General features: G+C 34.6%; 1 protein-coding gene across 1 annotated transcript in view; it reads left to right on the top strand.

The window, feature by feature from the left end:
* The window catches only part of ST8SIA4 (ST8 alpha-N-acetyl-neuraminide alpha-2,8-sialyltransferase 4), an 83,686-nt gene extending 56,942 nt beyond the window's left edge, over positions 1 to 26,744 (top strand). The window contains exon 5 of the mRNA XM_016221993.2: positions 22,406 to 26,744. Coding sequence (XP_016077479.1) covers positions 22,406 to 22,688 — 283 coding nt within the window. The 3' untranslated portion in view covers positions 22,689 to 26,744. The remainder of the gene's footprint in view (positions 1 to 22,405) is intronic.
* Positions 26,745 to 27,941: the final 1,197 nt, after the last annotated feature.

Below are 27,941 nucleotides of genomic sequence, written 5' to 3'. Positions count from 1 at the left end.
ATTAATATACATTATTAATGTATATGTGCAAAGTAGCAGATTTTCAGTGGAAAAAATTATTTCATCTGCAATATGTTATGTTAATTTGATTATCTATTTCAAAGGTGTTTTAGGCTAAGAAACTGAAATATTATTTCTTTCTCATTCCATAATGAGAAGCAACTCACCAGTTAAAGGAATTAGAACCCAATCATTTACAGTACTACCTGAGATCATATATAGTTCATTATTACTCTGTTTTCTAGCAGTTTTAATCTTCTGTTTGAAGAGAATGATTTTGTTGAGAATGATTTTGTCATCTAAAATGTCTTATATTCATCCCCAAGGTTGAACGAGGTTCCGTTGTAACTGCTGCATCCAAAATAGTTCACCCTCTTTCAGGAAGATGAGTTGTCCGGTGCCACAGAATTATTCAATGTTACAGATGGTGAATCGGCACCATTCATTTTCATTACTTTTTTTTCTGGGTAAAAGAAACCATAAAAAACAACAACAGGCAAATGTAACATTTTATTTAGGAAGAGCAAAGAAAGGTAATATTTCAAGATGAACATTCAAATACAAGTAAAATGTAGCTGCTGCTCACAGGACTTATATGCCCCATTTATTTTATTTTGTTTGTGAAAAGGCTGGCAAAATGGAAGAGTGTGTATGTGTGTGTGTCTGTGTGTATGTGTGTCTGTGTGTGTCTATGTGTCTCTGTGTGTGCATGTGTGTCTGTGTGTATGTGTGTGTGCGTGTGCATGCATTGTGTGGGAGAACCTGTTGGAAATTGTTGAACTCTAAACGCTGTCATTTGTAGTTCTTCACTCACAACATAAAGGAAATTATTTCTTTTACTCAATGGTTTGGAGACAATTAGAACTTTGAGTTTGGGGCGAGTAGTCTTTGAAAGAAAAGTACAATAGCCTGTGTTCTAGTATTCTAGAATTACCCTCTAGACAGAATTTGGCGGTGAAAAAGGGTGTGTAAGGTAAGACTAAGATATAAATTGGCTTATTGTTTTGTTTTATGTGTTTTTTCCAAAGTTAGAGGAGTGTGGTATGGAAAATAAGACTGCAGGAATCAATCAATCTGTCTATCATCTATCTATCATCTATCATCTATCTATCTATCTATCTATCTATCTATCTATCTATCTATCTATCTATCTATCATCTATCTATCTATCTATCTATCTATCTATCTATCTATCTATCTATCTATCTATCTATCTATCTATCATCTATATCTATCTATCTATCTATCTATCTATCTATCTATCTATCTATCTATCTATCTATCTATCTATCATCTATCATCTATCTATCTATCATCTATCTATATCTATCTATCTATCATCATCATCTATCTATCATCTATCTATCATCTACCATCTATCTATCATCATCTATCTTTTTTTGTAAACCAATTCAACACTGGCTCCCCAAAACACCTGTTACTTACACTTACGATGATTCAGGTTTTAAAAGTAGAAAGTAGAAATAATAATCAGAATGGTCTCTTATTTCCCTCAGGTATTGTGGTGTGTGTGTGTGTGTGTGTGTGTGACTTCCTTTAGAGCTCCTATGAGTAAAGGATAATAACTGGCAGGGGATATTTTTACCCGGAAATTGGTAGTATATCTCCAAAGTATTCCATTTTAATGTCAGCGCAGAACAGTAGCAATTTACTCTGATGGATTTTATCCTTTTCCAAGTATCAGCATTATTTCTACCAAATGTAAGTAAAAACAGAATCTGGAGATGATAAAATACTTTTCTAATTATACATAGTTCATGTTGAATGTTTTAAATTATTTTTTAGCTCAAAAATGTATTTGTCCCCTCAGCGAAGTAGAATAACTTTGACTTGACAAGTTGAAGAAGTCAACATGGGATTTAACATTTGTCATAGAAAAGTGAAAGTGTTTAAATTCCATGTTACATTTAGTAAGGAGGACCATGTATTTAACTGAGGGAAAAAAGCATATTAACCTTCTTTAACATTCGATTTTAGAAGGGCTTTTACTTCCCTGTGTTTTCTTTTATCAGTTAATGCAACACACCTAATGACTAATCTCAGAATTATACCCAAGAAAGTTATAAAATGAAGTATTGGACCCTCAGTCACATTATACGTTTTAGTAATTTAATTATTGACTCTGAAATTAATGTAATGCCAACTAAAATTACGTGGCCGAATTAATAACGCTGCTAAGATTCAACTTAATGTTTAGGACACAGACTCTGGAGGGAGATTGTTTTTTAATTTCGGGTTTCACAGCTTATCAACTTTATGACTTTGGGCCAGTTCTTTACTCTCATCATGCTTTAGGGGGTCTGAATTGTAAAACAAAGTTATTTAGAGTACTTACTTCATAGGGTTACTGAGAGGATCATTTGAGTTCTACGTAAAGCAGATAGAACAGCGCTCGGCACCCTGTAAGTGAAAGAGCTGAATACCGTGAGCCTGGCCACCCTTCAGGTATGAAACCAAGTCCCTGGCCACCTGTATTTCTGACACACTAGCTATAAATCAAGGCTTTGCACAACCTCTTTCTCAAGTTTGGTAATTTGTTAGAACAACTCATATGATTCAGGACAGCAATTTATTTACTACCGCTGGTTTATTATAAGAATTGTGACTCAGAAGCTGCCAAATGGAAGAGATACATAGGACAAGGTGTGGTGGGGGAGGGCAAAGGTCGATGGCTGGGAGTCTTCAGCACCTTGGTGTGTGTACTAACTGGGAATCTCTCTGGGTCTCCTTGTTCAAGAGATTTTATAACCCAATCTCCAGCCCTCTCCCCTTTCTGAGGGTCAGGATGGGGCTGAAAGCTCTCACCCACTTATCAGTTGGCCTTTCTTATCACCAGACCCAGTCCTGAGGCATCTAGGAGCCTCACTCGATCAAATTAGTATCATGACTGGGATGCAAAGTGCAATAGCTATAAATGTAAGAATATAAATTGGAAGACTTTCTTCAATTTCTTCCTTGTTTTATAGCTTTGAAAAAAAATCCAAGAAGGATGAATCAATTTCATCAAGAGTGAAGAAAAATATTAAACACAAAACAAATACTTTTTAAGCATTTAGAAATTCAAAACCATCTATAATTCCTTGCAGCAATTATGTTTTAATGTCCCCATTAGATACCAATGTACAGGCATTTTCAGAAATAAGGACATTTCTTTGTGTGTGTGTGTGTGTGTGTGTGTGAGATAAATAACCTTAAGGTTTCTGTATTTAATATCCAAGTGAGGTTTTAAGAAATGCTAAATCCTACACTGTTCTACTCAATTTTCATACCTCACAAACTAACAGTTACTCCTTTTGTCATTATAGGATTTCATGTTTTATTTCCTTTTATTATTTTGTCATTGTTTTTACTTTCTAATTTTATTAAAAATAGGCCTTAATATTATTATGTATACATACACATTTTATACAATATTTTAATTGCATTTTATAGTAATCTCTTTTATTATTATGTTTATACAGACTTAAGAGAATTTCCTAAACTTCAGTGTTCTTCAGTAATTTCATCTAGCATTCAACTTTAATCAAACATAAGCTGTGTGCCAGGTACTTTGTAGACCTGGGTTGCAAATTTGGATTAAGTAGACACAGTTCTCACCTTCCCTTGGATGACTCTATCAGTATAGCAAGTGCTGTGATTGGAGAGGAAAGGACAATGTGGAAGAGCCACTTCCAGAAGTAGAAATGGAAAACTGATTAAAAGAAAAAGACCTGCTGGAGAAACTGATATTTTGGTTAATGTAGGGATAGGGAGGCTGTTTAAAGGCAGGGAAAATTACATGTGTAAAGACATGATTTTTTGCAGTCTTTTCGTTAGTGAACACTAATGTAACTCTTACTACGTGCCAGCCTTATTACAAGTTGTTTTCATGCTATGTAAACAACCCTGTAAGCTAGTTCTGTTATTACTTTCATTTTTCACATGAGGAAATTGACAAAGGAACTAATGAAGTAATTTGCCAAGTTTATACAACTAGTAAAAAGCAAAGCCGGAGTCCAAGACAAGCAGCTTGAACCTGTACTCTTCCTCCCACTTCCATAGTGCCTTTTACAATGGGAATGCATTAGAGTAAAAATTTTATGAGTTAAACTAGGTATTCATTTTGGAACCCAATGAAATCAGTAAAATTATTTCGGAGACCAGCTTACAGTAGCTCAAATCATATAAATCACTAAAAATCCTGTGTGCCATTTATTATGAATCAGACTAGGAATTCATTTCACCTCAACAAAGATTTATTTTCTGTCTCTCTCTCCACACAAAGTTCCCTGCTAGGACCCAGGGACATAAGCATCAATTAGTTTAGGCTCCGAGGCTCTCAATTTTGCCTGTGAGGTGATGTGCTAACCAAGAGGATAAACAGCTTATGACAAATACAACTGAACAGACACCTGTATGATAGGAGGGCAGGGTTTTCCTTACAGTGTCCAACACATTATATATGAAATGAATGACTGAGTGCAACAATGTGCTATAAAGGGAAAAATTGCTTTCATCAATGTAAATCATGAGATATTTCATTAAAAGGAGGCATTTGGAGCCCTGAAGAGTTTCCCTAGTGGAAGATTGTAGAGTAGCGGGGTAAATGAATCTTGCTTAATACATAAAGGATGAGCTAAATCGTTAGAGTAGAAAAGTAAATAACTGAGTAAGGACATAGAAGATTTATTAAAGAGTTTGGCTAGTATAAGATCCCAAAGGTCTTGAATGATAACAAGGAACTTTGTTCTTTTGAATGTGGGGAATCCTTAGAGATTTGTTGAAAGAATTGACAAGATCAGAGCTGCACTTTCATAAAATTAGCAATGTGTTGGGTAACTGGAGCCTCTAAGAGTATTTTAGAGGCTAATTTGTTAAAGTGTGCACAAATTAATGATGGTCTGAAGCAGGCCAATAAAAACAAGAAGACGAGGGAACAGAAATATGTGGAAGTTAGCTAAAGGTATATTGAATTTTTAGAAAGCTGAAGTAGGTTTGAGTTCTCTAACCTACATTGACTGAAAGAGACATAGTCACACTTTGAAAATAAGAACAATTCCTTCACTTCATTGATGGAAATAGCAAATCTTTCTTCTTACTATTATAGCTGCTGTGGTCCAAAGCATGTTTGAAAATGAAATAACTATGATACTGAAATATCTTCAATAATGATGTCTGTGATACTGAAATATCTTCAATAATGATATGTCTGTGATACTGAAATATCCTCAATGTTTTTTAAGAATTGGGAAGGCTTCCCTCAGGCATATGTCCCAGATATACAGTATTACATTTTAGGTCTAATTGCAAAAACTGTGGTGCCCTGACTGAGCCCCAGAGAAAAAAGGAATCCATGTGGAGTTAAGTTTTTTTTTTAAAAAAACAGGATAAAACCTAAAGTTCTTTCTTTAAGTATAAACGAATAGAACACATTTAATTTCTCCAGTTATGAAGTCTATGTTACTGATATTCAGTATCTACTTAGATAAAGTTAAATAATGTTGTGTTCAAATGAAACTAGATTCTGTTAAATTTAGAGGTGAATTCTAAGTCTTTTCCAGAATCAATGTTTTAAACAAAGTTATGGTTCTAGATTCTGAGACTGTACTCAAATACAACTCACTTGTATATATAGATTCCTATCATGTCTCAACTTGCATGTCACCCATCTATCCCATCTTCCAAAAAAACCTATAAAAAGTTAGATCGAGAGTCAGATGAGGAGAATATTAAAAATAAAATGATTTGTTTGCGGCTCCCTCAGAGATGATCAAGTCAAGCCATTTAAGAGTGTGTCATCTGGTGAAGAACGGTACTTGAATGCCAATGGAAGTTTACATAGTGGAGAAAAGTAGTGGAGAATGAAAGGAAAATGAATATCACGAAGCAGGATGGGGAAGAGACGATATCCTGGAGAAGAGCTGTATGTCTCTTCATGGAAGGACAGACAATAGCAATAAGCATAATTCCACTTATTAAACATTTAAGCCTCATAACAAGTAGGTTTTGTAAGTCTCTCTTAAAGATAAGAACAGCTGAGACTAAGAAGAAATAGGAAACTTGTTATTGTATGAAATTATTTTTAGTTGTATTTTCACATGTGAAAATATTTAGATTTTTCAACAGGCAAACTGCAGGTTTAATCATGAAACATGGCCCTAGATGTCTCTGGTGTCCCACCAGTGAGAACATGTAGGGCTCAGTCTAGGCTTTTGGCCTGAAATAAGTTTTGTTTTTTGGTTTGTTTTTGCAAAGATGTGCTTCATCTAACACAAAAGTTTTTATTTCATTACGAGCAGCTTTCAGTTAGGTTTTCAAAAAGGCATTGATTGTTTTTTGAGGTCTCAGGGAGTGAAAATTGGAGCTTCCAGTTTGCAAAAGGCGTAGCAGGGAGTTGCTCTCTCAGGGGCTCTGGGCCAGTGCCCTGGAAAGCTGCTCGCCTGGCACGTGCGAGGACCTCCGAAAGGCTGAGGGAAACACTCCTGGCACCAGCACATATTAATGTATCGCTCGTCAGCTCTTCAGGTTTTGCACAGTGGTTGGTTTGTGCAGACCACAGTTGGTACTGACCTTGAGAAGTAAAAACTCACCCCTGGAAGGAAGCAAGGACTCACCTAGGACAGGTAATGCACTTTCCAGCGAATGGAAATGGGCTCATGTTTTGTTGTTATAATCACACATTTGCTCTGATTGGTGAGATGACCAGAACTGTAAATTAAGGTGTTTTATTTTTACTTCAGTTTATACATCCGTGTATACACAGATACACAGATAAGCTGGATGGAGAAGAGACGATAGATACATGGATGTAGATACAGATTTCAGTTTGAAACTTGAATCGCTTAGCCAGTGTTTACCAACGGTGCACGTGGTGCTGGTGCTGTGTGTGGCATCTGGGGAAAGTGCTACAATGGGATACAGGAAATCTGTGCTCTTGAAGGCACTTTGCTGTGTTATAATAAAACCACAGAAATTGCAGCTGTGAATGTCACTGCTATTTAGGGAGTGACAAAGGTACATCTTGGACTTTTAAGAGTGGCCTGTAGCCACACGTGCCGCTTGTCTCTGAAGCCAAGGAGGGCCTGATTAACACAGCCCACCCACTGTGAGGCAACTCCCTGGCCTCCCAGCTGCCATTCAGCATGTGAAATCCAGGATATGACCTGTCAAGATGAGCCACTTCAGCATATTGCGGCAATGCAGCTGTCATTGAGGTACATAAGTCTCCAGAGGAAAGCATTCAAACTGTTTCCATGGTGGGGTGAATACAAATACACAGCTCCAGTCACATTTGAATGTGATTTCTTTTCAATAGGATGATCTGCATTAATATGCACATTAGTGAAAGTGATCCCCTACTTCTCATCTCTGCTGAGTGTTTTCTGGCAGCAAACTGGTTCAATATTTCTCATGACCTATAGCTGAGAAGGGTACGGAATATTTGGATGCCGTACAAATTTAAAATATGCATTCCTGTCCTTTTCTTTCCTCAATGAAAGCAAAATTGCTATATATCCCCAAAGGTATTTCAGTGAAAAGTTTGGAAACCAGACAACTCAGATTAGAAAGATATATTTCATTTTTATTCCTTGATACTGGACTTATTCTATTCAACATTTTTATCTAGAGCACTAACACCAAAATTTATACTAGAATTTGAAAATGTCTAACTTGTGACAGGAATGTCGAGAGAAGGTCAGTGAGTAAGATTAGTGATTATATAAGCCTTTTCTTAATAGGGAATTAACACGTATGACCCCTCAGGTGTGTCCAAATAGGTGTCAGTAAATCAATTTTAGAGCAAATTTCTTTTTTTAAATTCCTATTAAAAGTTTCTGAAAAGTACCAAATGTTTGAATTTGCTACATTCTTGATTAAACTGGCTAAAATAAGTCTCATAACAAAAAAAAGCCTCATCTTAGGCAGAGTTTTATCAGGAATTAAACAGATCTGCATTGTCAACCAACAGACTTCCTACTTATAGCAAAAAGGAAATGAGAGAAACTTTGATTCAGCTAACATTAGAGTTAAAAAAGTCTTGCTATCCCAAACTATTTTTTATTTTAAGGCAATATTGTTAACTATGTATTCTGATATTTAGATAATTATTATATACCTATGGGATGTTTGTATATGTATTTGCATAGCAAAGTAGAGGTATATATTTACATATGCAGTACATATACTTGTTTAACATGTGTTTTATACATATTATGTATGTAGAAATTGCATATGTAAACATAACATCTGATTTATAACTATGTATATTATATAGCCATACTTGAGAGTATACTTACATACTCACTTTATTAATTAGAACGAAATGTTCTCTTTCCTATAACGTGCAATAATTTTTTTTACTTCTTTATCCATAATCTCTTGATTCCAAGAATTCTGTGCTCATGCTTACTATGTAAAATTGTTGTTAGATAAGTGTTTCTAGCTTGTGTGTATATAAATTCAGACTTGTCTATCCCAAAATACCTGAGAGCCATCACTGAACTTTGAGATAACCTTGAGACTTTCACACATGTCATTTCTTCACTGCACTGTGACAAATATTTTCTCCCCGAACACCTATCATATTCCCCAGATGGCTTAGCAATCATCACTGGCAGAGTGTGAATAATGTTTTAGGTTGAACAGATGTAGGCAATTTGTAATTTTTCCCCTTTCTGAACCAGCTTTGTTTTGATGAATCAACTGGAAATGGAAACTTATGTAGAACTTCTGTTTGAAAAGGAGCAGTGCTTTCCCACATTGGAATATGTAGTCAGCTTTTAAATGTGGTAAGAAACAGGGAACAGGGCAACTGGCCAGACTGTGTGAGAATAAAAACTGGAAGATCAACACTTAACACTGCAATGTAGTTTCTAATTTCTTTAGTCTATAGAACCACGTATAGGTCATCTGAAACCAACCAAACTTCCATCACATTTTGAAAAGAGGGTTTTTAGTATATATATCACGTCGCACAGGTTTCTTTCTCTCTGGTCAGAATACTCTTCTAAGAATCAGAGTTCTGCAAATGCAGAAGGTGTTAATAAAACATTAAGAGAGAAGGAAGTCAACTCTTCTGGCAAGGATTTGTTTATTCTGCCAAGTTAATTTTATATAAATTATACAAATCATAATTATATTTTTACCTTAATATAGTCAACTAAAATTGAGCCTTACTGGCAATTCAGTTTCAGGGAAAGCTCTCTCAAGCTATAAATTACTCTTTTCTTTTATAAAAGAATGATTTAAAAAGCCAACCTAGATAGTAATTTCATGGTTATAAAATGCACATTTATTTATGCATTGATATTCCATTTGTATAAAATATAATTTATTTTCCTTATCATAACCAGTGGCCAGGCCTAAAAGGCCACTTAATATCCAGAGTTCAATCACTGCCCTGCACATCCAGAGCCTGTCTCTGACCTGATAATTCTTGCTGTTGGAAGAACAATCATAGTGAGTATTTTTAGTTTTCTTTAACTTAAGCTCTATAAGACCAAACTAACTGGCAGTTGGTCTAGATTAGATAACACCGAATTCTTGAATACTTAAGAATTTGGGAACTCCATACCCTACAGACAGAATTTAATAACAAAAACGTGAACCATCAAAGACAGTCATCAGTGTACTTCTTACCCATGCTCATGACTCCATTCCAACACCATTGACAAAGAGAGTTTAATGTGACTATTGTAAAATATTTTAGATAGAATTCATAGGCCATCCTCAAAAAGTTTTTTAACACTTGCTCCTTTTGAAAATCATGAAATTTCAGAAACTTCGTTTGGAATTTCAAAATAAATAGTGTGATTTAAAACCAATCAAAACAACTAGAATATTTCTTATACTGCTTCTACTTCCACTCAGAAATCCACCTAGTTGACCTTCTTCATTGAATGATCACGGCTCCTAATAAGGTGGTTAAGGATCTGATTTACCAAAGTCTCTCATGCAGGCAGCGGCTTTGAGGATCTTAATATTTTCTTATTGACTTACGGAACTCTACAGGATGGCCTAAGTTGGAGCCTTTTTGTCTCTTAGGTTCTCTAGGTTAACTTCAGACATATATATAGCTCAGTCTGTGAGTTCCTGAGTTTGCTTTCATATACAATTACTAGGCAAAGACAAAAAGGCTTGTTTTCATGCCATTACAAAATGAAGAACTCTCTGGACAGCTCTTACAGAGCTCCCACAAATTTTACTGATTTGTAGCCTTTGGGGTGTTACATTTCATTTGTCCTCTTTATTTGAAAGGGTGAATATTAAGATAGCAACTGAGACATTTTAGAGATGTCTTTAATAGTTAAGAAAACCATATGAGAGTCAGTATGAGACTTCTTAATATTTTAAACCTCATTCTTATTATTCCAAAATCTAAATGTAATTTATTCTTCTTTGGTGGGTACTCCTTTCCTGAACATGTATATTACCCAGATTCATCTCTTGCTCTCTGCACTCTATGGGCGTTCTGTGCATTCAAGAAGTTTACAAATGAAATTTGAGTCAGCATACAAAACAATATTACTTGAATGTACTAACACGAAGAAAAACAGATGGTCAAGAATCCCGTACATATGCTTTGTAAACCAGCTTCCACAGATTGCCCGTTTTCAGATTTTTTTCCCAAGTAGAATCAGTCATTAGACAAGTTATTTGAAATGCTTTATTATGGAAATATTCCTCTTGAACAACAACAACAACAACAACAAAAAGCCATTTCAGTTACATTTTCATTTTAAAGAAAGTTATGTTTCACCCTCTTGAAAAGTTTATTGTTATGAAGTCTGAGCTAATTATCTCCATCAACTTATATTCTTATTCAAAGTGTTTAGAAAAAAAAAATTGTTACTCTCATTCTAAATTTCCATTATATCAGTATAGCTAAAAGAAAACACATAATATGAAATAAATAGTTGTCTTAGGCCACTGCCTCTAAATTTATGTGAATTTTGTGATTGCTGTATTCAGCTGAATTGTGTAGCTTTCATTCTAGATGGAAACCTAATGACTATTTCTCCCTGCCTTTTAAAATTTATCAAGTTTAAAAGAAGTAACTATAGGGTTTTTGGTTGGTTGTTTTATTTTGTTTTCTTAGATGATTTTTAAACCCTAGTACTATAATGCAGGCAATACTACACCATGTTTTTTAAACAAAAACAGGAACGAAGCTAAACTGAACTCAAATTCACTAGTTGACAGTTGTGTAGGCATGTGCATCGGTAATGTGATTGGCCATTCCAATATGATTGCATCAGCATAATATATTAAATTTCATTTGTATATAAATTCATAATTCACACTGAACTGGAAAAATGTGGGGGATGAGGGTTTGATCAGATGTCAAGGGTGGTCAGATATGTAAAGTGGGGTAACTCTCCCTAAACTAACTTGGACTCAGCAAGGGTGGACACGGAAGGCCAAAGTAGTGGCCTAGTTCACAAGAGGGTGCAGAGAAATCTACCTAAAGAGGAGAGACTCATACCTACGAGTATAATTGCCGCATCATAAGGTATCTTTAGGTTTAGCCTTTTGAGAAACTTCCAGTCCTTTTCCTAAAGGGGCTACATGGTTTTACTCTCAGACACAAGCACCAGCAATGTATGAAGGTTTGAATTGCATCACATCCTTGCCAACACTTACTATTATTTGTCTTTTTTATTACAACCATTCTAATTGGTATGAAAAAATATCTCATTGTGTTTTTGACTCATATTTCCTTGATGGCTAATAATATTGACCATATTTTTATGTGCGTATTGGCAATTTATATCTTCTTTAGAAAAATGTCTATTCCTTTGCTCATTTTTTAAGTTAAGCATTTTTGTGTATTTATTATTGAGTTGTAAGAGTTGTTTATGTACTTTAGATGCAAGTCCCTTATCAGATATGTGATTTGCAAATATATTCACCTATTCTGTGTTCTTATTTTTTATTTTTTATGGTATCCTTTGAAACACAAATATTTTTCATTTTGATGAAGTCCAATTTATTTTTCTTTTATTGATTGTGCTTTTGGTGTCATATTTAAGGAGGTTTTGCCTAAGGTCATGCTATGTTATTCTTGTATTCCTTCTAAGAGTTTTAGCTCTTAAATTTAGGTCTGTAGTTCATTTTGAGTAATTTTTTGCAAAGGGTATGATGAAAGGGTCCAACTTCATTCTTTCATCATTGCACTTTAACTAAATATTAATATAAACATCATAATAGGGCAAGTCTCAGGCAAAGTGCAGTTTGTTAAACAATAGTCTGATTTTGTAGTACTGTTTTCATTTTCATATTTTTCCATTGCAAAGAATATTATATTACATAATGTAATTGTCTTTACAGTTATATTTCTGATTGTTTTATTTCTTCAGCAGTATAAGAGCATTCTTTAAAAAAAAACCTCTGCTAATGGTCTTCCATTCAACAAGTATTTTATAAATGTGCTTTCTATATTAAGTGATTCTGCCTAAAAATATGTTGACGGTATCAGGATTAATTAAAGCCAGAAAAGAGAAAGTGAAGGAAAATTGCATTGATTCCATTAGATTGGACTTGCATCAAATAAAGATTGACACCTGGAGGAAAAAAATGCCAAAGTATTTATTGACAGTTGACTTGATGAAAAATATTATATATCACCTTATAGGTCTTCAAAGTTTAAATAAAAGGTTAAAATTACCCCCTAATTAATCCTGTGGAGCAGAATTACAGCAGTAGTATTTCTAGTGACAGGTAGCTTTGGAGTATAATTCAGATCCCAAAGCCTACATCCATGGCATTGCCTCAGCAATACCCCCATTTTTTTGTTATTTGTTTGTTTTTAAGCTGAAAGCTCCTTTCTCACTGTATAAGCTCATAGAATGCTCTTTACTGAGTGATGAGTTTATGCCAAAAACAAGGCAGTTGTCTAAATGGTAAGTTGCTTCAGCCTCACATCCTTTATGGTAGGAATCAAAAGAGAATAATGACCTAAGTTTGACTGACCTCCCCACATGCTATTATTTGATACTTGCTGGGAAATCTTCAAAGAACTACTTTGAACTTGCTTGTGGCTATCTTGGTTTCATTCCTTCACTGGGCTTTGATAAGAACTCTGGTCTTTGGCTGATGTTTGTACACTTTGCTAGCAAGCATTTTGCAGTATTGAATGGGTTATAGATCACATTATTATTGGTCCTTATGCCTTCTGAAGTATATTTTAGTACAACTCCTATCTGGAAGGTTAATGTAACCTGACTTACTGGTGTAAACTAAGCATATACATTTGAAAATAGTCCAAATCAAGCATAAAGAAGATCATCAGACCATTAGAAGAGTTGTTTACATTCTGTTAGTATAGTAAAATGGACTTTTATTGGGAAAATGTTCTTATGTTGGCTGGGGAGTGTGGAAGTGCACTCTCTAAGTGCCTCGTTGGAATAAATGTTTATGTAAAGAGAAAATGTGCATGGGTAAAACACCACTCTCATTTTCATAGTCCAGTATCTGACTCATTTCCCCCCCTTGATTTTAATTCTTCTTTCTTTTTTTGTAGAACTCCATGTCTTAGGATAAATGATTTTACTGCTTCCTTTTAATCTTGATAAGAAAAAATAAGTTTTTCATAATTGTTGATTTTCAAAAAGCAATCTGATCTCATAAGAAAGCTCATACAAAAGGAACTTTAGCTTTAACCTCATTTAACTCCTTCAGCGAACTTCAGAAGGCTGTTCCCCATGTTGCCAGTATTTCACCATTTGGACGTCACCACTTCCCCATTCTGACAGTTCAGATGATCAATTTCAGTTTGCTTTCAGAATTCAATTGAGCTAAAAGAGAAACTCATTAAAACCTGTTGCATTACATTTACTTTATTTTTTGCCATAGCCTCCATGCACCAGTTCAAGTTTTTAAGCATTATCTTTGAGAGGTCCCAAAATACAGTTAGAATCCATTTGTATACAATAATTATTTTTAAATTCTCCTTCACTAAAATCTAACTAGCATACCATGTGCTTTTGCTGTAATCCATTTACATTTCATTTAGGTTTCTGACATGGTAAATAAAGTCTAAAGGATTCCTATTTATTTTTGCTTAATTGTTCTCACATGTCAGCAAAATTTCATTAACTTGTATGCAAATTTTATGACCTCTAGTTTACAAGTATTACAGAAAACTAGAAATGAAGTTAAACTTTTCAGCAGGGATGATTTTATCAAACAGCTCTCTAATGTTATTGAAGGGAAATGCTGCATGTTATTTAAAATCACACACTCCAAAATTACTAGTAGATAATAACTAGAAGCAAAACATAAAGATTACACTACTGCTACAAATGGGTGAACTTTCATGTTCTCAGTGTAACGTGGTTTGTGGTAGAAACCATATCAAGAATCTCATTTTATTGGTTGGTAATCTACAGCTGAATAAGTTTAAGGGGTTTGCCAGAGCTCACATAGTTAGCTAAAGGTAAAGCCTACAGCTCTTTCAGGGCTTTCCCACTATTAAATATCGTCACTCAGAGGTTGCTAAACCATGAGTGTGCTCCACTTTAGTAACACTACGTATGCCAGCAAGAAGAAATTAAACACTTATTAAGCACCTACTGTGTATCCAGCACTGTGCTGAAATATCATGAGATAAAAAAGGTTCATCTCTTTTTATTTTATTATATAATAATGTTAAACTTCTCTATTAGTATGTAGTGAAGCTACCTTTACAGAGATGCAAGTTATTCCCCCATCTTCTCTCTTTACAAATATGGTAAAAATAAACAACTACCTGGAAATTTTTTGAAGGCACATTTCTTTAACTTTGAATTTCCTTGTACAAAACCTGTGGAACTACTGGTCAGGAGGAATATTTTCTATGTCTTTTCAAGCTTGTAGTGGCTTGAAAGAGCTGATTATGCCATCTCTTCCCATCTCAGTGTTCACTAACGTCAGGTTAGAAACCTGAAGTCAGCTGTGATGGAAATATTTACGCCACAGAAATGGACAAATGCTGCAAATCAGTAACTGTCTTCCCTAGTCAGTGTCTGCTATTAAATATTTACCAACATACCAATGTAAAAATGAATGCATTGATTGAGCAAAATTGGACAAATTGTTTTATTTCTTGAGTTATTAACTGCTCCTCTGTGAAGTAGAGTTGATAATATATACTATAGCATATATTGCAGGTTTTTGAGGTTCAGGTGAAAATTCTTTGAAACTGAGCTTCAAGTAGAATGACTAATATCACAATTATTAGAATTAGATGTTCACTAATAAAATGTGAGACACTTGGCAAAACCAATATAGTACAAGTAGATTGAGACTTTCTTAACACTGCATCTACACATAAACTGACTGTGGGCCTGGCCAGATAAAAAGTAAAAGGGTGAAATTCAGTTAAGGTCGAAATCTGACTCCTGTACTGGACATCAAATAACATAAATAGGTACCAAATAGAACATAGAGATCACTGCTCCTAAAGAATTATTCCTACTCTTTTCCCCATGGCATAATTCCCCTGTGCTTCTGATGAATTAGGTTTAGGAAGGTGGGTAAAATATTTTCTGTATGTAGGCTATGAAGGCCTCTGCGGAAAGGATTTTCTATTTTCTTTTTATCACCTACTTAAAACAGATCTCTGCCTATAAAGGGCTCACAGATAAAAATATTGACAGATTGAACTCTTGAGGTTACAAATTCCTGTTTTCACTTTCATAACACTTCAAAATACTTTAAGTAGTCTTATTCAAACCTGCATGGAAATCCCTACCCTTCGATAGTGTCACTGCCTTTGGCATTTGCAATGTGGTTAAGTTATGTACTGAAACTACAAAATCCTCTTCTGATTTCAAACACTTTTGAGAGTGTACTTGGGAAAAGTAGGTCCTGTATATTGGTCAACTATTATTTACCTTTGAACAAAACAAAAACCCCCAAAACCCTTGTGCGTAAAACACATCATCGACACCTGACTGTTAATCACCAAAACATGATACAGACCTTTTATTTTTCCCCATGTGAACTCAAGGTTGAAACTAGTCCCCAGGACTTGCTATTTCAAACTGAATGATCTCAAGAAGCTAAAGAAATCAATTCCTTTTTAGTTAAAATTGAAGTCATCATAGCCAGATAGACGTGGGCTTAAATCTTGGTTCCATCACCTATAATCTCCATGGTCTTAAACTGGTTATTTAACTTTCTCAGGCCTGGTTTCCTCATGTGTGAAATAACATCTTGTCATAGATTTGTGGTGAGGATTACATGAAGAAAATAACAACAACGTGCCCAAAGCTCTTAACACCATCTCTGGCCTATTATGAATACACAGTATGCGTGATTAGTATCATTGCTACTTTTTAATATAGTGCTTATGTTTTTCACTTCTTGGTTTACTCCTAGCTTGCCAAATCACATAAAATATGCTGCTCTGTTCTTTGTTTCCTCGCATGAGAATCAGATTTAAGATCATCACTTTTTTTTAATGTTTTAATTTATCTTTATTGTTGAAAGTATTACAAATATCCCTTTTTCTCCCATTGATCCCCTCCACCCTGCACCCTCCCTCTTCCAGGCCTTCACCACACTATTGTCTGTGTCCATGGGTTATGCATATTTGCATATAAATTCTTAGCTTAATCTCTCCCTACCCACCCACCCCTGCCTTCCCTCTGAGGTTTGTCAGTCTGTTCCATGCTTCTATGTCTCTGGATCTATTTTGTTCATTGGCTTATTTCGTTCATTAGATTCCACATATGAGTAAGATCATGTGACACTTGCCTTCCTCTAGCTGGCTTATTTCACTTAGCATAGTACTCTCCAGGCCCCACCATGCTGTCCCAAAGGGTAAGGGATCCTTCTCTTTTACAGCTGCATAGTATTCCATGGTGTAAATGTTCAAGAAGATACTTGATATGATTTCAATTTTCTTGAATTTATAGAGACCCGTTTTGTGTCCTAACATGTGGTATCTCTTTGAGAATGTGCCATGTGCACTTGAGGAGAATGTATATTCTACAGCTTTGGGGTGAAATGTTCTATAAATGCCAATTAAACCCATCTGATCTAGTGTGTCATTTAGAGTCACTGTTTACTTGTTGACTTTTTGTCTGGACAGTCTATGCAGTAAAGTCGGTGGGGTGTTAAAGTCCCCTACTATGACTGTATTGCTATCGATCTAACCCTTAAAGTCCTCCAGAAATAAGATCATCACTTTTTGCTTCCCTGGAATAATATAGGGATTAATTAATTCATGGTGGACTGAATTATTCCCAGTACATACAACACTGGAAGTTCTTTTTTTTTTAAAGAAATTATCAGCAATCCTACTTTTGTGGCAAGACAAATCATCTCATAGTCAAAATAAAGTATCACTAAATTTACCAAAACAGTTTTAAAGCAAAATTAAGTTTTATGCACTTTAAAAAATGAATTCACATTCTGGAGCATACCACAGATTGGGAATACAATGAAAGGACTATTTGGACAGCTGAAAGCAAAATACCAGAGATGTTCTAGTTCAGTATGCCCAGGGATGACTGATTTAAGTTTTAATTTACACATATATTACTCCAAAGAATGAGCCAACATATTGATGTATATGAAGGACAGAATCCCTGAAAATTCATATATATTATTCAGGTACTATAAAATAATTAGTTTTGGGAGGGTGAGGTGTAGATTTGGGGCAACAAATTATAGAAAGCTAATTCTTTTATAATACTTCATATTTTCATAGAACCAGAAGGCATTATTATAGCCTTAACAGAATCGTCCTATGGAACCACGAAGCTCAGTCGTGGGAAGATTAAACGCGAGAGGAGAAATAGAGAAGACTCCTCTCAGCTAAGAGTACACTATGCTATATACTTTTCTCACATTCCAGACAAAAGAATTTCTGGGCTCATGAATGGAAACTTTGCATGTAATATAATATTAAGTTAAAAACAGTGGGATTCCCTACTCTTTATTCATTCATCTAGAAATTTTTGTGTTCAGCTGTTGGAAGAATAGTAATATTTTAAGAGTAAGAATATTATATTACTTCTAAACTTTAGACTTCTTTGTTTAAATATAAATACAAACTAATATTCCTTATTTGCCAATATGTTGAGTGTGAACTGTCAACAGTATATTAAATGCTGTTGAATATACCATTTTTGCTTTTATTTCTAAACTGCTAGTTGCTTGAAATAATCATATATTTTGGCTCATCAGGTGGTTATTATCTAATTTCATTATGACATAAAATCTAATATGTTGCTGGCTTTAAAATCAAGCAGTTTTTAGTAACTCCTCTGCTTTGCAGTATATAAAACCTGAAAGAAGGTGAAGGGAACAGAATAAAGAGGAGGAAACAGAGCAGGACCAAGAGTGGGTCAGAGAATGTTCAGTTTCATGGGGAGAGAAGATTTGAAACAGCAGTAGGACCTTATAGACAGAGAAAGCCCTAAAGCCATACAATAAATGTTTTTGTTTTACAACTAAGGAAACATGCCCATTGAGGTTAAATGACATAACCTCCATTGTCCAGCCAATATGTAGTTACGGAAGGTGCCAAGAGAGAAGTGGAACGTGTGAGTAGAAGTGAAGAATGGGTTGTTGTGGGATATGATGAAATTCAACTAATGTGTCAAGTTTTATACAATATCCTTCCACAGTTACTATCTCTTTTACATGATCATAACTGCTTGCATGTTAAATATTATTAACCAGTGTCCAAGGATATAAAGTAGCTTTCCCAAGGACTTAAAAGCATTATGTCACAGATTCCCACCCCTGTGTCGCGACTATAAATACATCCTTCTATAGCATACTGATTTGGTGAATAAAAGCATCCCAAGTGTTGAGTTCATCTGAAATGAAAAATGGGATTGATGTGTTGGAGGAGCAATAGATAAGACACCTTGCTTAGCAAAAAAGGATTTCCATATTGGGAAGTAGTGAGATGATTGCATCTATTAAAAAAAAAAGAAATATTCAATGTACACATAAAATCCAGGGTAAGTTTGTTTCATACAAGACAGAGTATTACAATATTAAAATAACACAGAAAGGAAGGAAGAGAGGCAATTAATAATATCTGAAATAAAACAGCCTAGCTGATAAAAAATATTCTATGTATATATATATATGAATGATTGTAATATGTATTAATATCCAAAACTGTCAGGGAAACAAAAGGATGCTTCACATTATAATAGTCATTATCTCTATGTGATGGGTTATAGGTAATCTTTTTTTTTATTCATTTCTTTTTTCTTCAAGTTTCAGAAAGCCTGCATTTACTTTATAATTTAAAAATTAATTCATTTATAAAAATAAATGCATACATGGAAACTAGGTTATTTCCTGACTTGAAAACATTGCTAAATATTAAGCTTAACAGATAAGAATTTGAGATAAAAATTTAGAACAGCTTGTACTGAATTAGAGTATGGGTAGTTCATGATGTTATCAATGCAGTCTTTTCAATTCCATTTTGTCCTAATTAAGATTAAAAACTTAAGTAAATATTCTATCCCTTTTTTATAAACTCACAACAAACAGAGTTTTTAAGTGTCAGCTTGTATATAAGCAGACACTTTCAAATATGGCTTTTAAAATTGTACTCTGGGTTTTGGCTTGTAAAGTTGACCAATATTGTCTGATTACGTTAATTGAATTTCAAAAGTGTATTCATTTTACTTATTTTCACGTGTGGAATTTGTTTCTGGGAAATACTGAATCCTGACCATTTAAGTTCGCCTGTACAATTTCAAGTAAGACATTAGATTTTTGATAAGCACACAGTAAATCCTTACTGGAGGTATTTAGATCAGTTCCTATGTTTTTTAATTTCACAGAATGTTATTAGCTGTGACTTTAGTTTTAGACCTCTTTTAAGGTGTGTGTTTTTGTTTTGTTTTGTGTGTTTTTTAAATGTATCTGTTACATGTTAAGGTCTGTTTTCTTGTGATTTTTATTTTATTTTTGGAATTCAATAGGATAAGTGGTATTTATTTTGTGCTTTTTCCCCAAAACTGTCCTGAAAAATGGGTAATTTATATTCCTTTGAATTATTCAAATTGTGATAAGCCAAACATCACATATCTTAATTTCTTCTCCTGCTAGCATTTCTAAGGGAAAGTTTATTAATACTAGCATTTTAACTGCATAGATTAAAACACAGCAAGCTTCTAAAGTATCTCTACCTGTTAATTTTAAATAAGATGCTTTGTGATCAAGATTTGGTTTTCAGAACACAATTTTATTAATATTAATTGACTAATATTCTAGGTATATCCTCCCTATTAAAAAATTAAAACATTTATTTCTTCCATAAAATCCTCACTGAAGTCACAGTGAGTTGAGAATTGTCACAAGAATTACACTTTTCTATTATTTTTTTTGGCTGTGCCAGTCTGTCCGTAATGCTCACCTGCCTGCTCTGCATTTAGGGGTCGGTGCCTGCGGGCGAGAAGACAACCTCACAGGTTGCCTGCGGGGTCTCATACGTGCCTGGATCTAGGAGTGTTGCATTGTGCATCTCTGACACTGTTTTGAAATAGGCCAATAATTTTGCCTTCAGCATTTCTTTCTAACATTAGAGTTACTTGCTTGTATTACATAAAGGACTTGCTTTGGTATTTTGCCCGTGACCAACCATAGCTGAGTGTATCCCAGCAAACCTCACCAGAATGGAGAAATGAAAAGCATCTGTGTATAGTGCGGTCATGGAGTCCCATGTAGTGTGATCTACTGCCACACAAACGATATCGCATTATATTATTGCCTGCTAGTGATTTTTTTCTCATCTTAGAATAATATTAAAACACACAATTGAGCATGACCTTCATACTGCCAAACTCTTCCCAGTCACTGACACTCCCTGATGGAAATAATCATTGTTTGACTGAGTTTGAACTTCACTCACTTTAAAAATTTAAAAATAAATGCATTTTTTTCAAAATTAACCAACTGCATCAACCGACATCTGTAGCCACGCCCAGAGAACACTCACAAGACTTTCCTATGTCATTTTACACTAAGGACACCTGTTTCCTCAACGCCGAGGGGACCTCGGGCTGTACCACAGTCGCTCCAAAGCGCTCAGACTGTAGGCGTGGGACCAGTGTCTGTGGCTCCAGCGTGAGGTTGGCCATACCTGTGGTACGGGTTTTGCCCATTCAGCTACCTTTGGGTTGTGAGAGAATTCTTAGATTTTCTGCTCTGGAAATTCCTTATAAACCTTTACTGAGAATAGGCTTTTTGAAAACACTTGTGATAACAAAAGGTCAATCATGCATTTTACATTGCTTAACACCTTTAGCATGTGGCCTTCACCCCAAGAAAAACAAACAAACAAACAAACAAAGTAAAAGGTCAATTCTGGTTCCAAGGAGAGGGAAAAAGAAAACAAAAGGGAATGGTAATGGCAAAGTATATATATTTTTCCTGTTTTAGATGTTTGTAGTGAGCTTTGAAAGTCCAATATTTCTCTATCGAGTGAAATAAAATAAATGTTGTTCTTTTCATATTCAGTAGTCTAGATATATTTGTTCTCCCCTGAAAAGTTTCATGAATTATTTTTTATAAAGGAAATAATATTATGTAAAGTCTAAGCCAACTATTTAAATACAACAACAACCAGAATCTAAGCATCTTCCCCTTACATTTGGATGGCAGGGAATGTATATATTTCCCTGAATAGAAGATATTAATAAAAACAAAAATTAAAAAACACACAATTTATTATTGGACAACTTTGAAAGTAGAAAATCTACGCTCTTACTCTTTTACCAGTTTCCACGTAACATAATGAACATGCCAGGACCTATTGGAAAGCCCCTTCCACACCAGAGGGGAAGATTAACTTCTGAGTTTCCACTTTTCGAGTGAACAAAGTGTGGTGACAATGATGGGTCTGAACATTTTGTAGTATTTTATTGCCTTTTAAAATGAATAGTATAAGATACTTATCAGCACTGAAATATATTTTACCAATTTTACAAAATGTTAAACTGCATAAATGGTGAACTAGTTACAAATATATTTGTTTTATGTTGTTCTTTATCCAGGAGATTACTTAGTCACTGCCCAATTAGCCTGCCTTTCACAGCATATTTAACACCTTCTGGGAAGATTCCACCCTGTATAGTATATAAATGTTTGCTACTAATTTATTTTGATATGAGATTACATAACAATATTTACTTACATTTCCGGTCCCCTGGCTAATTGTATGATTTCAAAAATAAGGAAGAAAGTAAAGATTAAAGGAAAATAAAATAAATGCATTAATATTCTAAATGCTTAAGAAATACATTTCTTCAGTAACTTTTTGAGTGTTATTTATAAAGATACTTTTCAAATTTCATTTAATTCTACATAGTATATTTGTTATAGGCTATGTTGTATATTTCTCTAAATTCTTTTTTCTCTCTGTGTGGTTTTTTTTTTCTAGTTACTGGCTGACAAACAAAGTTCCCATCAAAAGACCCAGTACAGGTCTCCTCATGTACACACTTGCCACAAGATTCTGTGATGAAATTCACCTGTATGGATTCTGGCCATTCCCGAAGGATTTGAATGGAAAAGCTGTCAAATATCATTACTACGATGACTTAAAATATAGGTACTTTTCTAATGCAAGTCCTCACAGAATGCCATTAGAATTCAAAACATTAAATGTGCTGCATAATAGAGGCGCTCTGAAACTGACAACAGGAAAGTGTGTAAAGCAATAAAGCACATTTGAAAACAGACACACTGAAAATGCACTTCTTTTCTGAAGATGCTTCCTAAGATCTGACAATAGGATCCAAAACCGGACTATCAGCATCCACCAATTACCTGAAAGGTGATAAAGGACATTCATGAGAAATCCACTACCAGCTGAGGAAATACCTGCAAAGTGCTCTAAAAATTAAATATTTTGACTTCAAGGGTCCTAGTAAGTGCCACTTCCACGAAGAACACAGCTTGAATGTATAATCAGTAGTGTTTACAAGATCCAACAATGCACTTGCCATTAGTTACTGAAACAAAGGTGTTCACCACGTTGGGCTGCCACCGCGATGCCAAGCACACGAGAAGAGGAACCCAGGAACACAACTCAGCCCGTGGGGAAGCTGACCATCCTCGCCAGCAGATAGGAAGATGGAAACCGTTTGAGCAGCGAAATACATACGATTAAACAACTCAAGTAAATGCCTTCCGTCAGGACTCTGAGTCTGATCATGAATTTTGTTTCTGTTCTTGTTTTTGTTTGTCTGGGATCTCTTGGTTTGGGTATTGGCGTGCTTAGAAACCCTTTCTAAGACAGGTATGGATGAGATAAAAAACCTTCAAGTAATCATTTTTAAAGTTCTTACATTTTTAAAGAGCAATCACACAATGACTTTGTAAAAAAGTTTTATTTTGCACAACTCTAAACCTCCAGATTTTTTTCCAGTGGTGTAGAAGGTGCCAGCTAAACTGTACCATTAAGTAGTAATGAGCCATTCTAAAGGAAAGGTGTTCTGTGTCACCCGAGATGGTAATATTAGCCGGAAAAAAAATGTACTTTTGGTACCAAAGATTATACTGATGTTTCTACACAACAAACCATTCTCCTTTCATGAAAATAACATATTAATATGTTATTCTACTAACGTGAAAGTTCTCTCTAGATATTTTAAATTTTCCAAACTCAAACTTTATTTTTAATTGAAGGAAGAATTCCACAGCTTTTACATTTCACAATAATTTTTGGAAGCATTTTTCCCTTTAGATTGATAGGGTTGAAATGTGACTTCCAATTCTTTGATATCTCCCTTATTCAAAAGGAAAGATTGACATGCTCTTTATATCATAAACTTTCTTAGTGCAGAAATGACTGAGCGTTGTTTCCATAACAGAGATGATTCATTTTAAGAGGTTTAACAATGAAACTGTGTGTGAGTATTTTGCACTTTGAATGAATTTAATTGACCTACATTTTTTCTGTGGTTAAATTTATTCACTTTATCATATTCATATGTTTTCAAAGAAGCACATGAAATTATTAATAAAGTGATTTAAATGTTTTAGCATATAACAGAATTGACCAATAGCCCTGTTTACTGATAACTTATCCTACACTGGTAGGTAATTCTGATGGTAAATTGTTTCATTCAAAAGCAGAAGTGCTCTGTTCCCACTTCTACTCTTGGTCTGAAACAACTTAGATGACTTCTTGTTTTTTTTTTTAGGCAAGGCAGTCTGAGGAAAGAATAATAATATGCAGAATATGTTCAGTCTGAAAAAAAAAGCATAAATAACATGGTGTATGTATATATCTATGTTATCATGAAAAGGGATATTCTCAGTATTACAGTTCTCAATACATTAGTGACATGTGGTATTATTTTTAAAAATATAGTAGAACAGTGTGATATAGGAGACTATATTTTCTGAGAATTCATGTGTTTCTAAGAAAACAAAATAAAATGAATAAAGGAGATGCTTAGCTAAAAATGGATAGAGCATAATGTACTTTTATCATTAATCTCTTATCTACTGGAAATTTAAAAAGAATTAGGCACATGTTTTGAATGTAAAGTTGAAAAATCTGATTGACTTAATAAATCAAAGGTAGGTAGGTGATTTATAGAACCTTAATTTTGCATATTTGCTAATAAATTGTTTGAGTAACCTTTAATTTGAATTCAATAGAAATTTTGAAATCACAAGTAAATTCTTATAGGTAAAATTCATTTCAGAGCTCATTCAAAGTATGTCTTAAAAAGCAGCAGCAAGGTACCTTGCCATCTTTACTGCATTTTCAACAAATGCATTTAAACAATTTTAAGGCCACAGCAAAAGCATCCCAGCCACTCACTGTTCTGTGCATTGAAGTTTATCTCATAGATGCATTGAGTAGTGCCTTTTTAGCTTCGCATTGCTTTGTTACCCTATGCTTTGTGTTCTCTAAATACGTTGCCCAGTTCTGAAAATGTTTGGCATATAAAAAAGGGCTTCAGTATCAACTGAGACTACTTTTGTTCATCTCAGGGAACTTTCAATACTCAAGAATGAATTCGATTAAAGGCATTTAGTGTTCAAAGAATACAAACTGTACATGATCATTTCATTCCCTACTGTATACCTTTCCATTCATGCCTCCCCCTTCAAGATCTACTGTGGCTTTCCTACAGGGATGGGGCAAGGGAATCACCGAAGGCTAACAGCAAGAAACAAGAATTGAGATTTAAACAATAAGGGAGCAAAAGGGATCATGATAAAATCAAATTATAAATACATACTTGAAGTATCTGGGTTTTTTTTCTTATGTATTATTATATTTTCACAGCTTTCGTTTTTTATTTCTTTTTTTTACAATTTAACCCTGTACCTGGCAATGCTCAGGCAGCTGATTGTGAAAGATTCCTGTCCTTCAGAGAACATGGTTGTTACTGTGCTGTTGACATGAATAGGCCATGGAAACATTTTCATCATTATTACCCAGCCTGTTCTATAATTAATATAAAGTTGCTGGAATTTTAAAAAAGTGAATCAGCAACAGGTTTTCTGGGCAAATCTGACTATTCAGCCCACAGGACTGACGAAATTACTGTGGAAGTTTTTCTATCTGAAAGAAGGTGCTGGGCATTCAGATGTCTTTATTAGTGTATATCATATGAACTGTGTATCAATTGCTAACGGGAGTTTCTACATATATGCTTACAGAAGCAATTTACTTCAATAATGCTATGCTTGCGTTGGTGGTGAGCATAGCTGCCTTCTATATGCTATGGGTAGTGTACATACCAACTAGTTATTAAGCCACTATACAGGAAAAAGGGTGAACAAAATAATTTATTTCTATTGAGCCAGTTAGTCACAATGCACACAATGTGGTATTTGGTTCATAAAAGAGTTGTTTTCATGTGGTTATTGTTGGAAGTAGCTATAATCGTGGCAGGGGTATAGGAAGAGTTAAATAGAGTTAGTTGTTACCTCTACAGGTTTGAAGTTTCCCCATCAGACATTATCAATATACCAATGTTTTAAAAATTGAGTGAGAGGAGGTTATTATTGTTTGTATTTAATGAAAGAAAATCCAAATAAAGACCACCTAGAAATAGATATTTTATTATATATGTGCTATAGACATATCTATATAGTACAAATAGACATGTGTGATGCATATATACAATGTTGTATATGTGTGTTTGTGTGTGTACACAGTGAGTCTGTGATATACACACATCAGATTGGTGTTATGCTAAAATCTTCAGGGGTGACACTGTGAAGCACCCTGGAGATAAGACCACTTTAGAATAAAGAAGTTCTTTTGAGACTTCAGTTACTAACCTGCTTTAAGAGGGATCTACTTTATAACAAATTCTATGTTGTTCACACCTAGAGTTACAATAAGGGTCTAGTCTGTCCAAATCTTTAAAACAATAGAAAAATAAAAAAATAAAAAGTCTTCAAGCTGGCAATGTATTTGAATTGCAGTTTTCAGATTGTGGCTTCAGGCCCTGTGTCTCCCATTTAAGTAGCACCTTTTACTAGACACTGTTTCTTTGTGTAGGCAAAAGCACAAGTGGTTCAAATGTATATAGCAGGAAAAAAGTTTACAGAGATAGCATTGCTGCACAGAATAATTGCTACTGAATATTTCTTATATAATTTGTGGAATTGAAAAATGAGGTTTTATTCTGTCAAATTCATTCTGTTCAACACTGTTTCCCTATTGTTTATGTAGAGCAATTGGGTGTTACTGTTTTATCATTTGTAAATGTGTAAAATAAATTAAATTCCTTTTTGTTTTTCAATTTTTCTCTTATTTCTTATGTCCAAGCTCTCATTTTTACTTAGTACATCAATATGAGGTCATAGTTTTTAACAAGATTTAGCTAATGCTTTTGTCTTCCCTGACTCTCAACCCCAGCCCTTGGCAATTTGGCATTTATTTTAAAGTGTATGCACGAGACTATGAACAAAATCAAAAGCCCAAGAACATCAGAAAATTCTTAACAATTTTATGTGTCGCGCGTTGTGTTTGTAGTTGAAGGAATGGGATGTTACACAAGTTACAGTCATTCATATTAAATTTATAGTCCTCCTAACTGCTGTCAGCTGGTCACTACAGCTTCATGGCTGGAGAGGCAAATGGCCTCTTACACCCTGCACATTCTTAAGGCGTCCCTATGATCTGTAATTCCAAATGCTATTCCGTCCACTTGCTACTGTTTGCACTTCACTCTCCAGGAGATGATTCTGGAAAACTGCATGTTTAAATCTTCTTCCAGGTTTTCTACAATGGCTTGTCTATGGTTCTGCACTCTGCACTATTTTCTCCAGAAATTATTACATAAGGTCACGGTTAGCATTCTGCAATTTTGAAACATTTGCTTGAGACCAACAGCAAACCATTAACAATGGTTAATGAATATAGATCTTATTTGCATAATTACCTTTTAATTTCAAAGATCCATATACTATGAGTCATTCTTCTCTATTCTGGGGATGTAATCAGCTCTGATCATAAACCTATGAGATAGATATTGCAAATATCCCAGTGGTGTGACTTTTGAAGGTGACACAGTTCAGATGCAAAAGAAGCAAGATTTGAACCCAAGTGCTCAGTCTGGCTTCAGTGTCCACTGTCTTAACATCACATTTTTATGTTGCCTCTTTTAAAGTGGCAAGGAGTTCCCTGGGAAGCTTAAGTTTCAAATAAATTATTTTGTAATGAACACAGCTCAAAAGTATAGGTACAGATATAGGAGAGATATATAATTTAGGCTTTAGGACAGTGTAATAAATGACCCCTGCCCTTCATAGAAGAATCATCTCTAATGACAAGATGTGTGCCTTCTTGTTCAGAGGCTTTCCCCCTGCATGGTGCTGCATAAATACTGCCAATTCTCACTCCAAATTCTTATATTTTGTCATACAAGGTGAGTTAAACTTATGTCAGAATCGCGCTTTATGTATTACAAAATTTACTATATTACAGCTATTTTAAA

Source organism: Miniopterus natalensis, chromosome 3 (assembly GCF_054644295.1).
Source record: "Miniopterus natalensis isolate mMinNat1 chromosome 3, mMinNat1.hap1, whole genome shotgun sequence".
Taxonomy (NCBI): Eukaryota; Metazoa; Chordata; class Mammalia; order Chiroptera; family Miniopteridae; genus Miniopterus; species Miniopterus natalensis.
The sequence above is the reverse complement of the archived record's forward strand: the minus strand, read 5'-3'. Positions and strand labels throughout refer to the sequence as shown.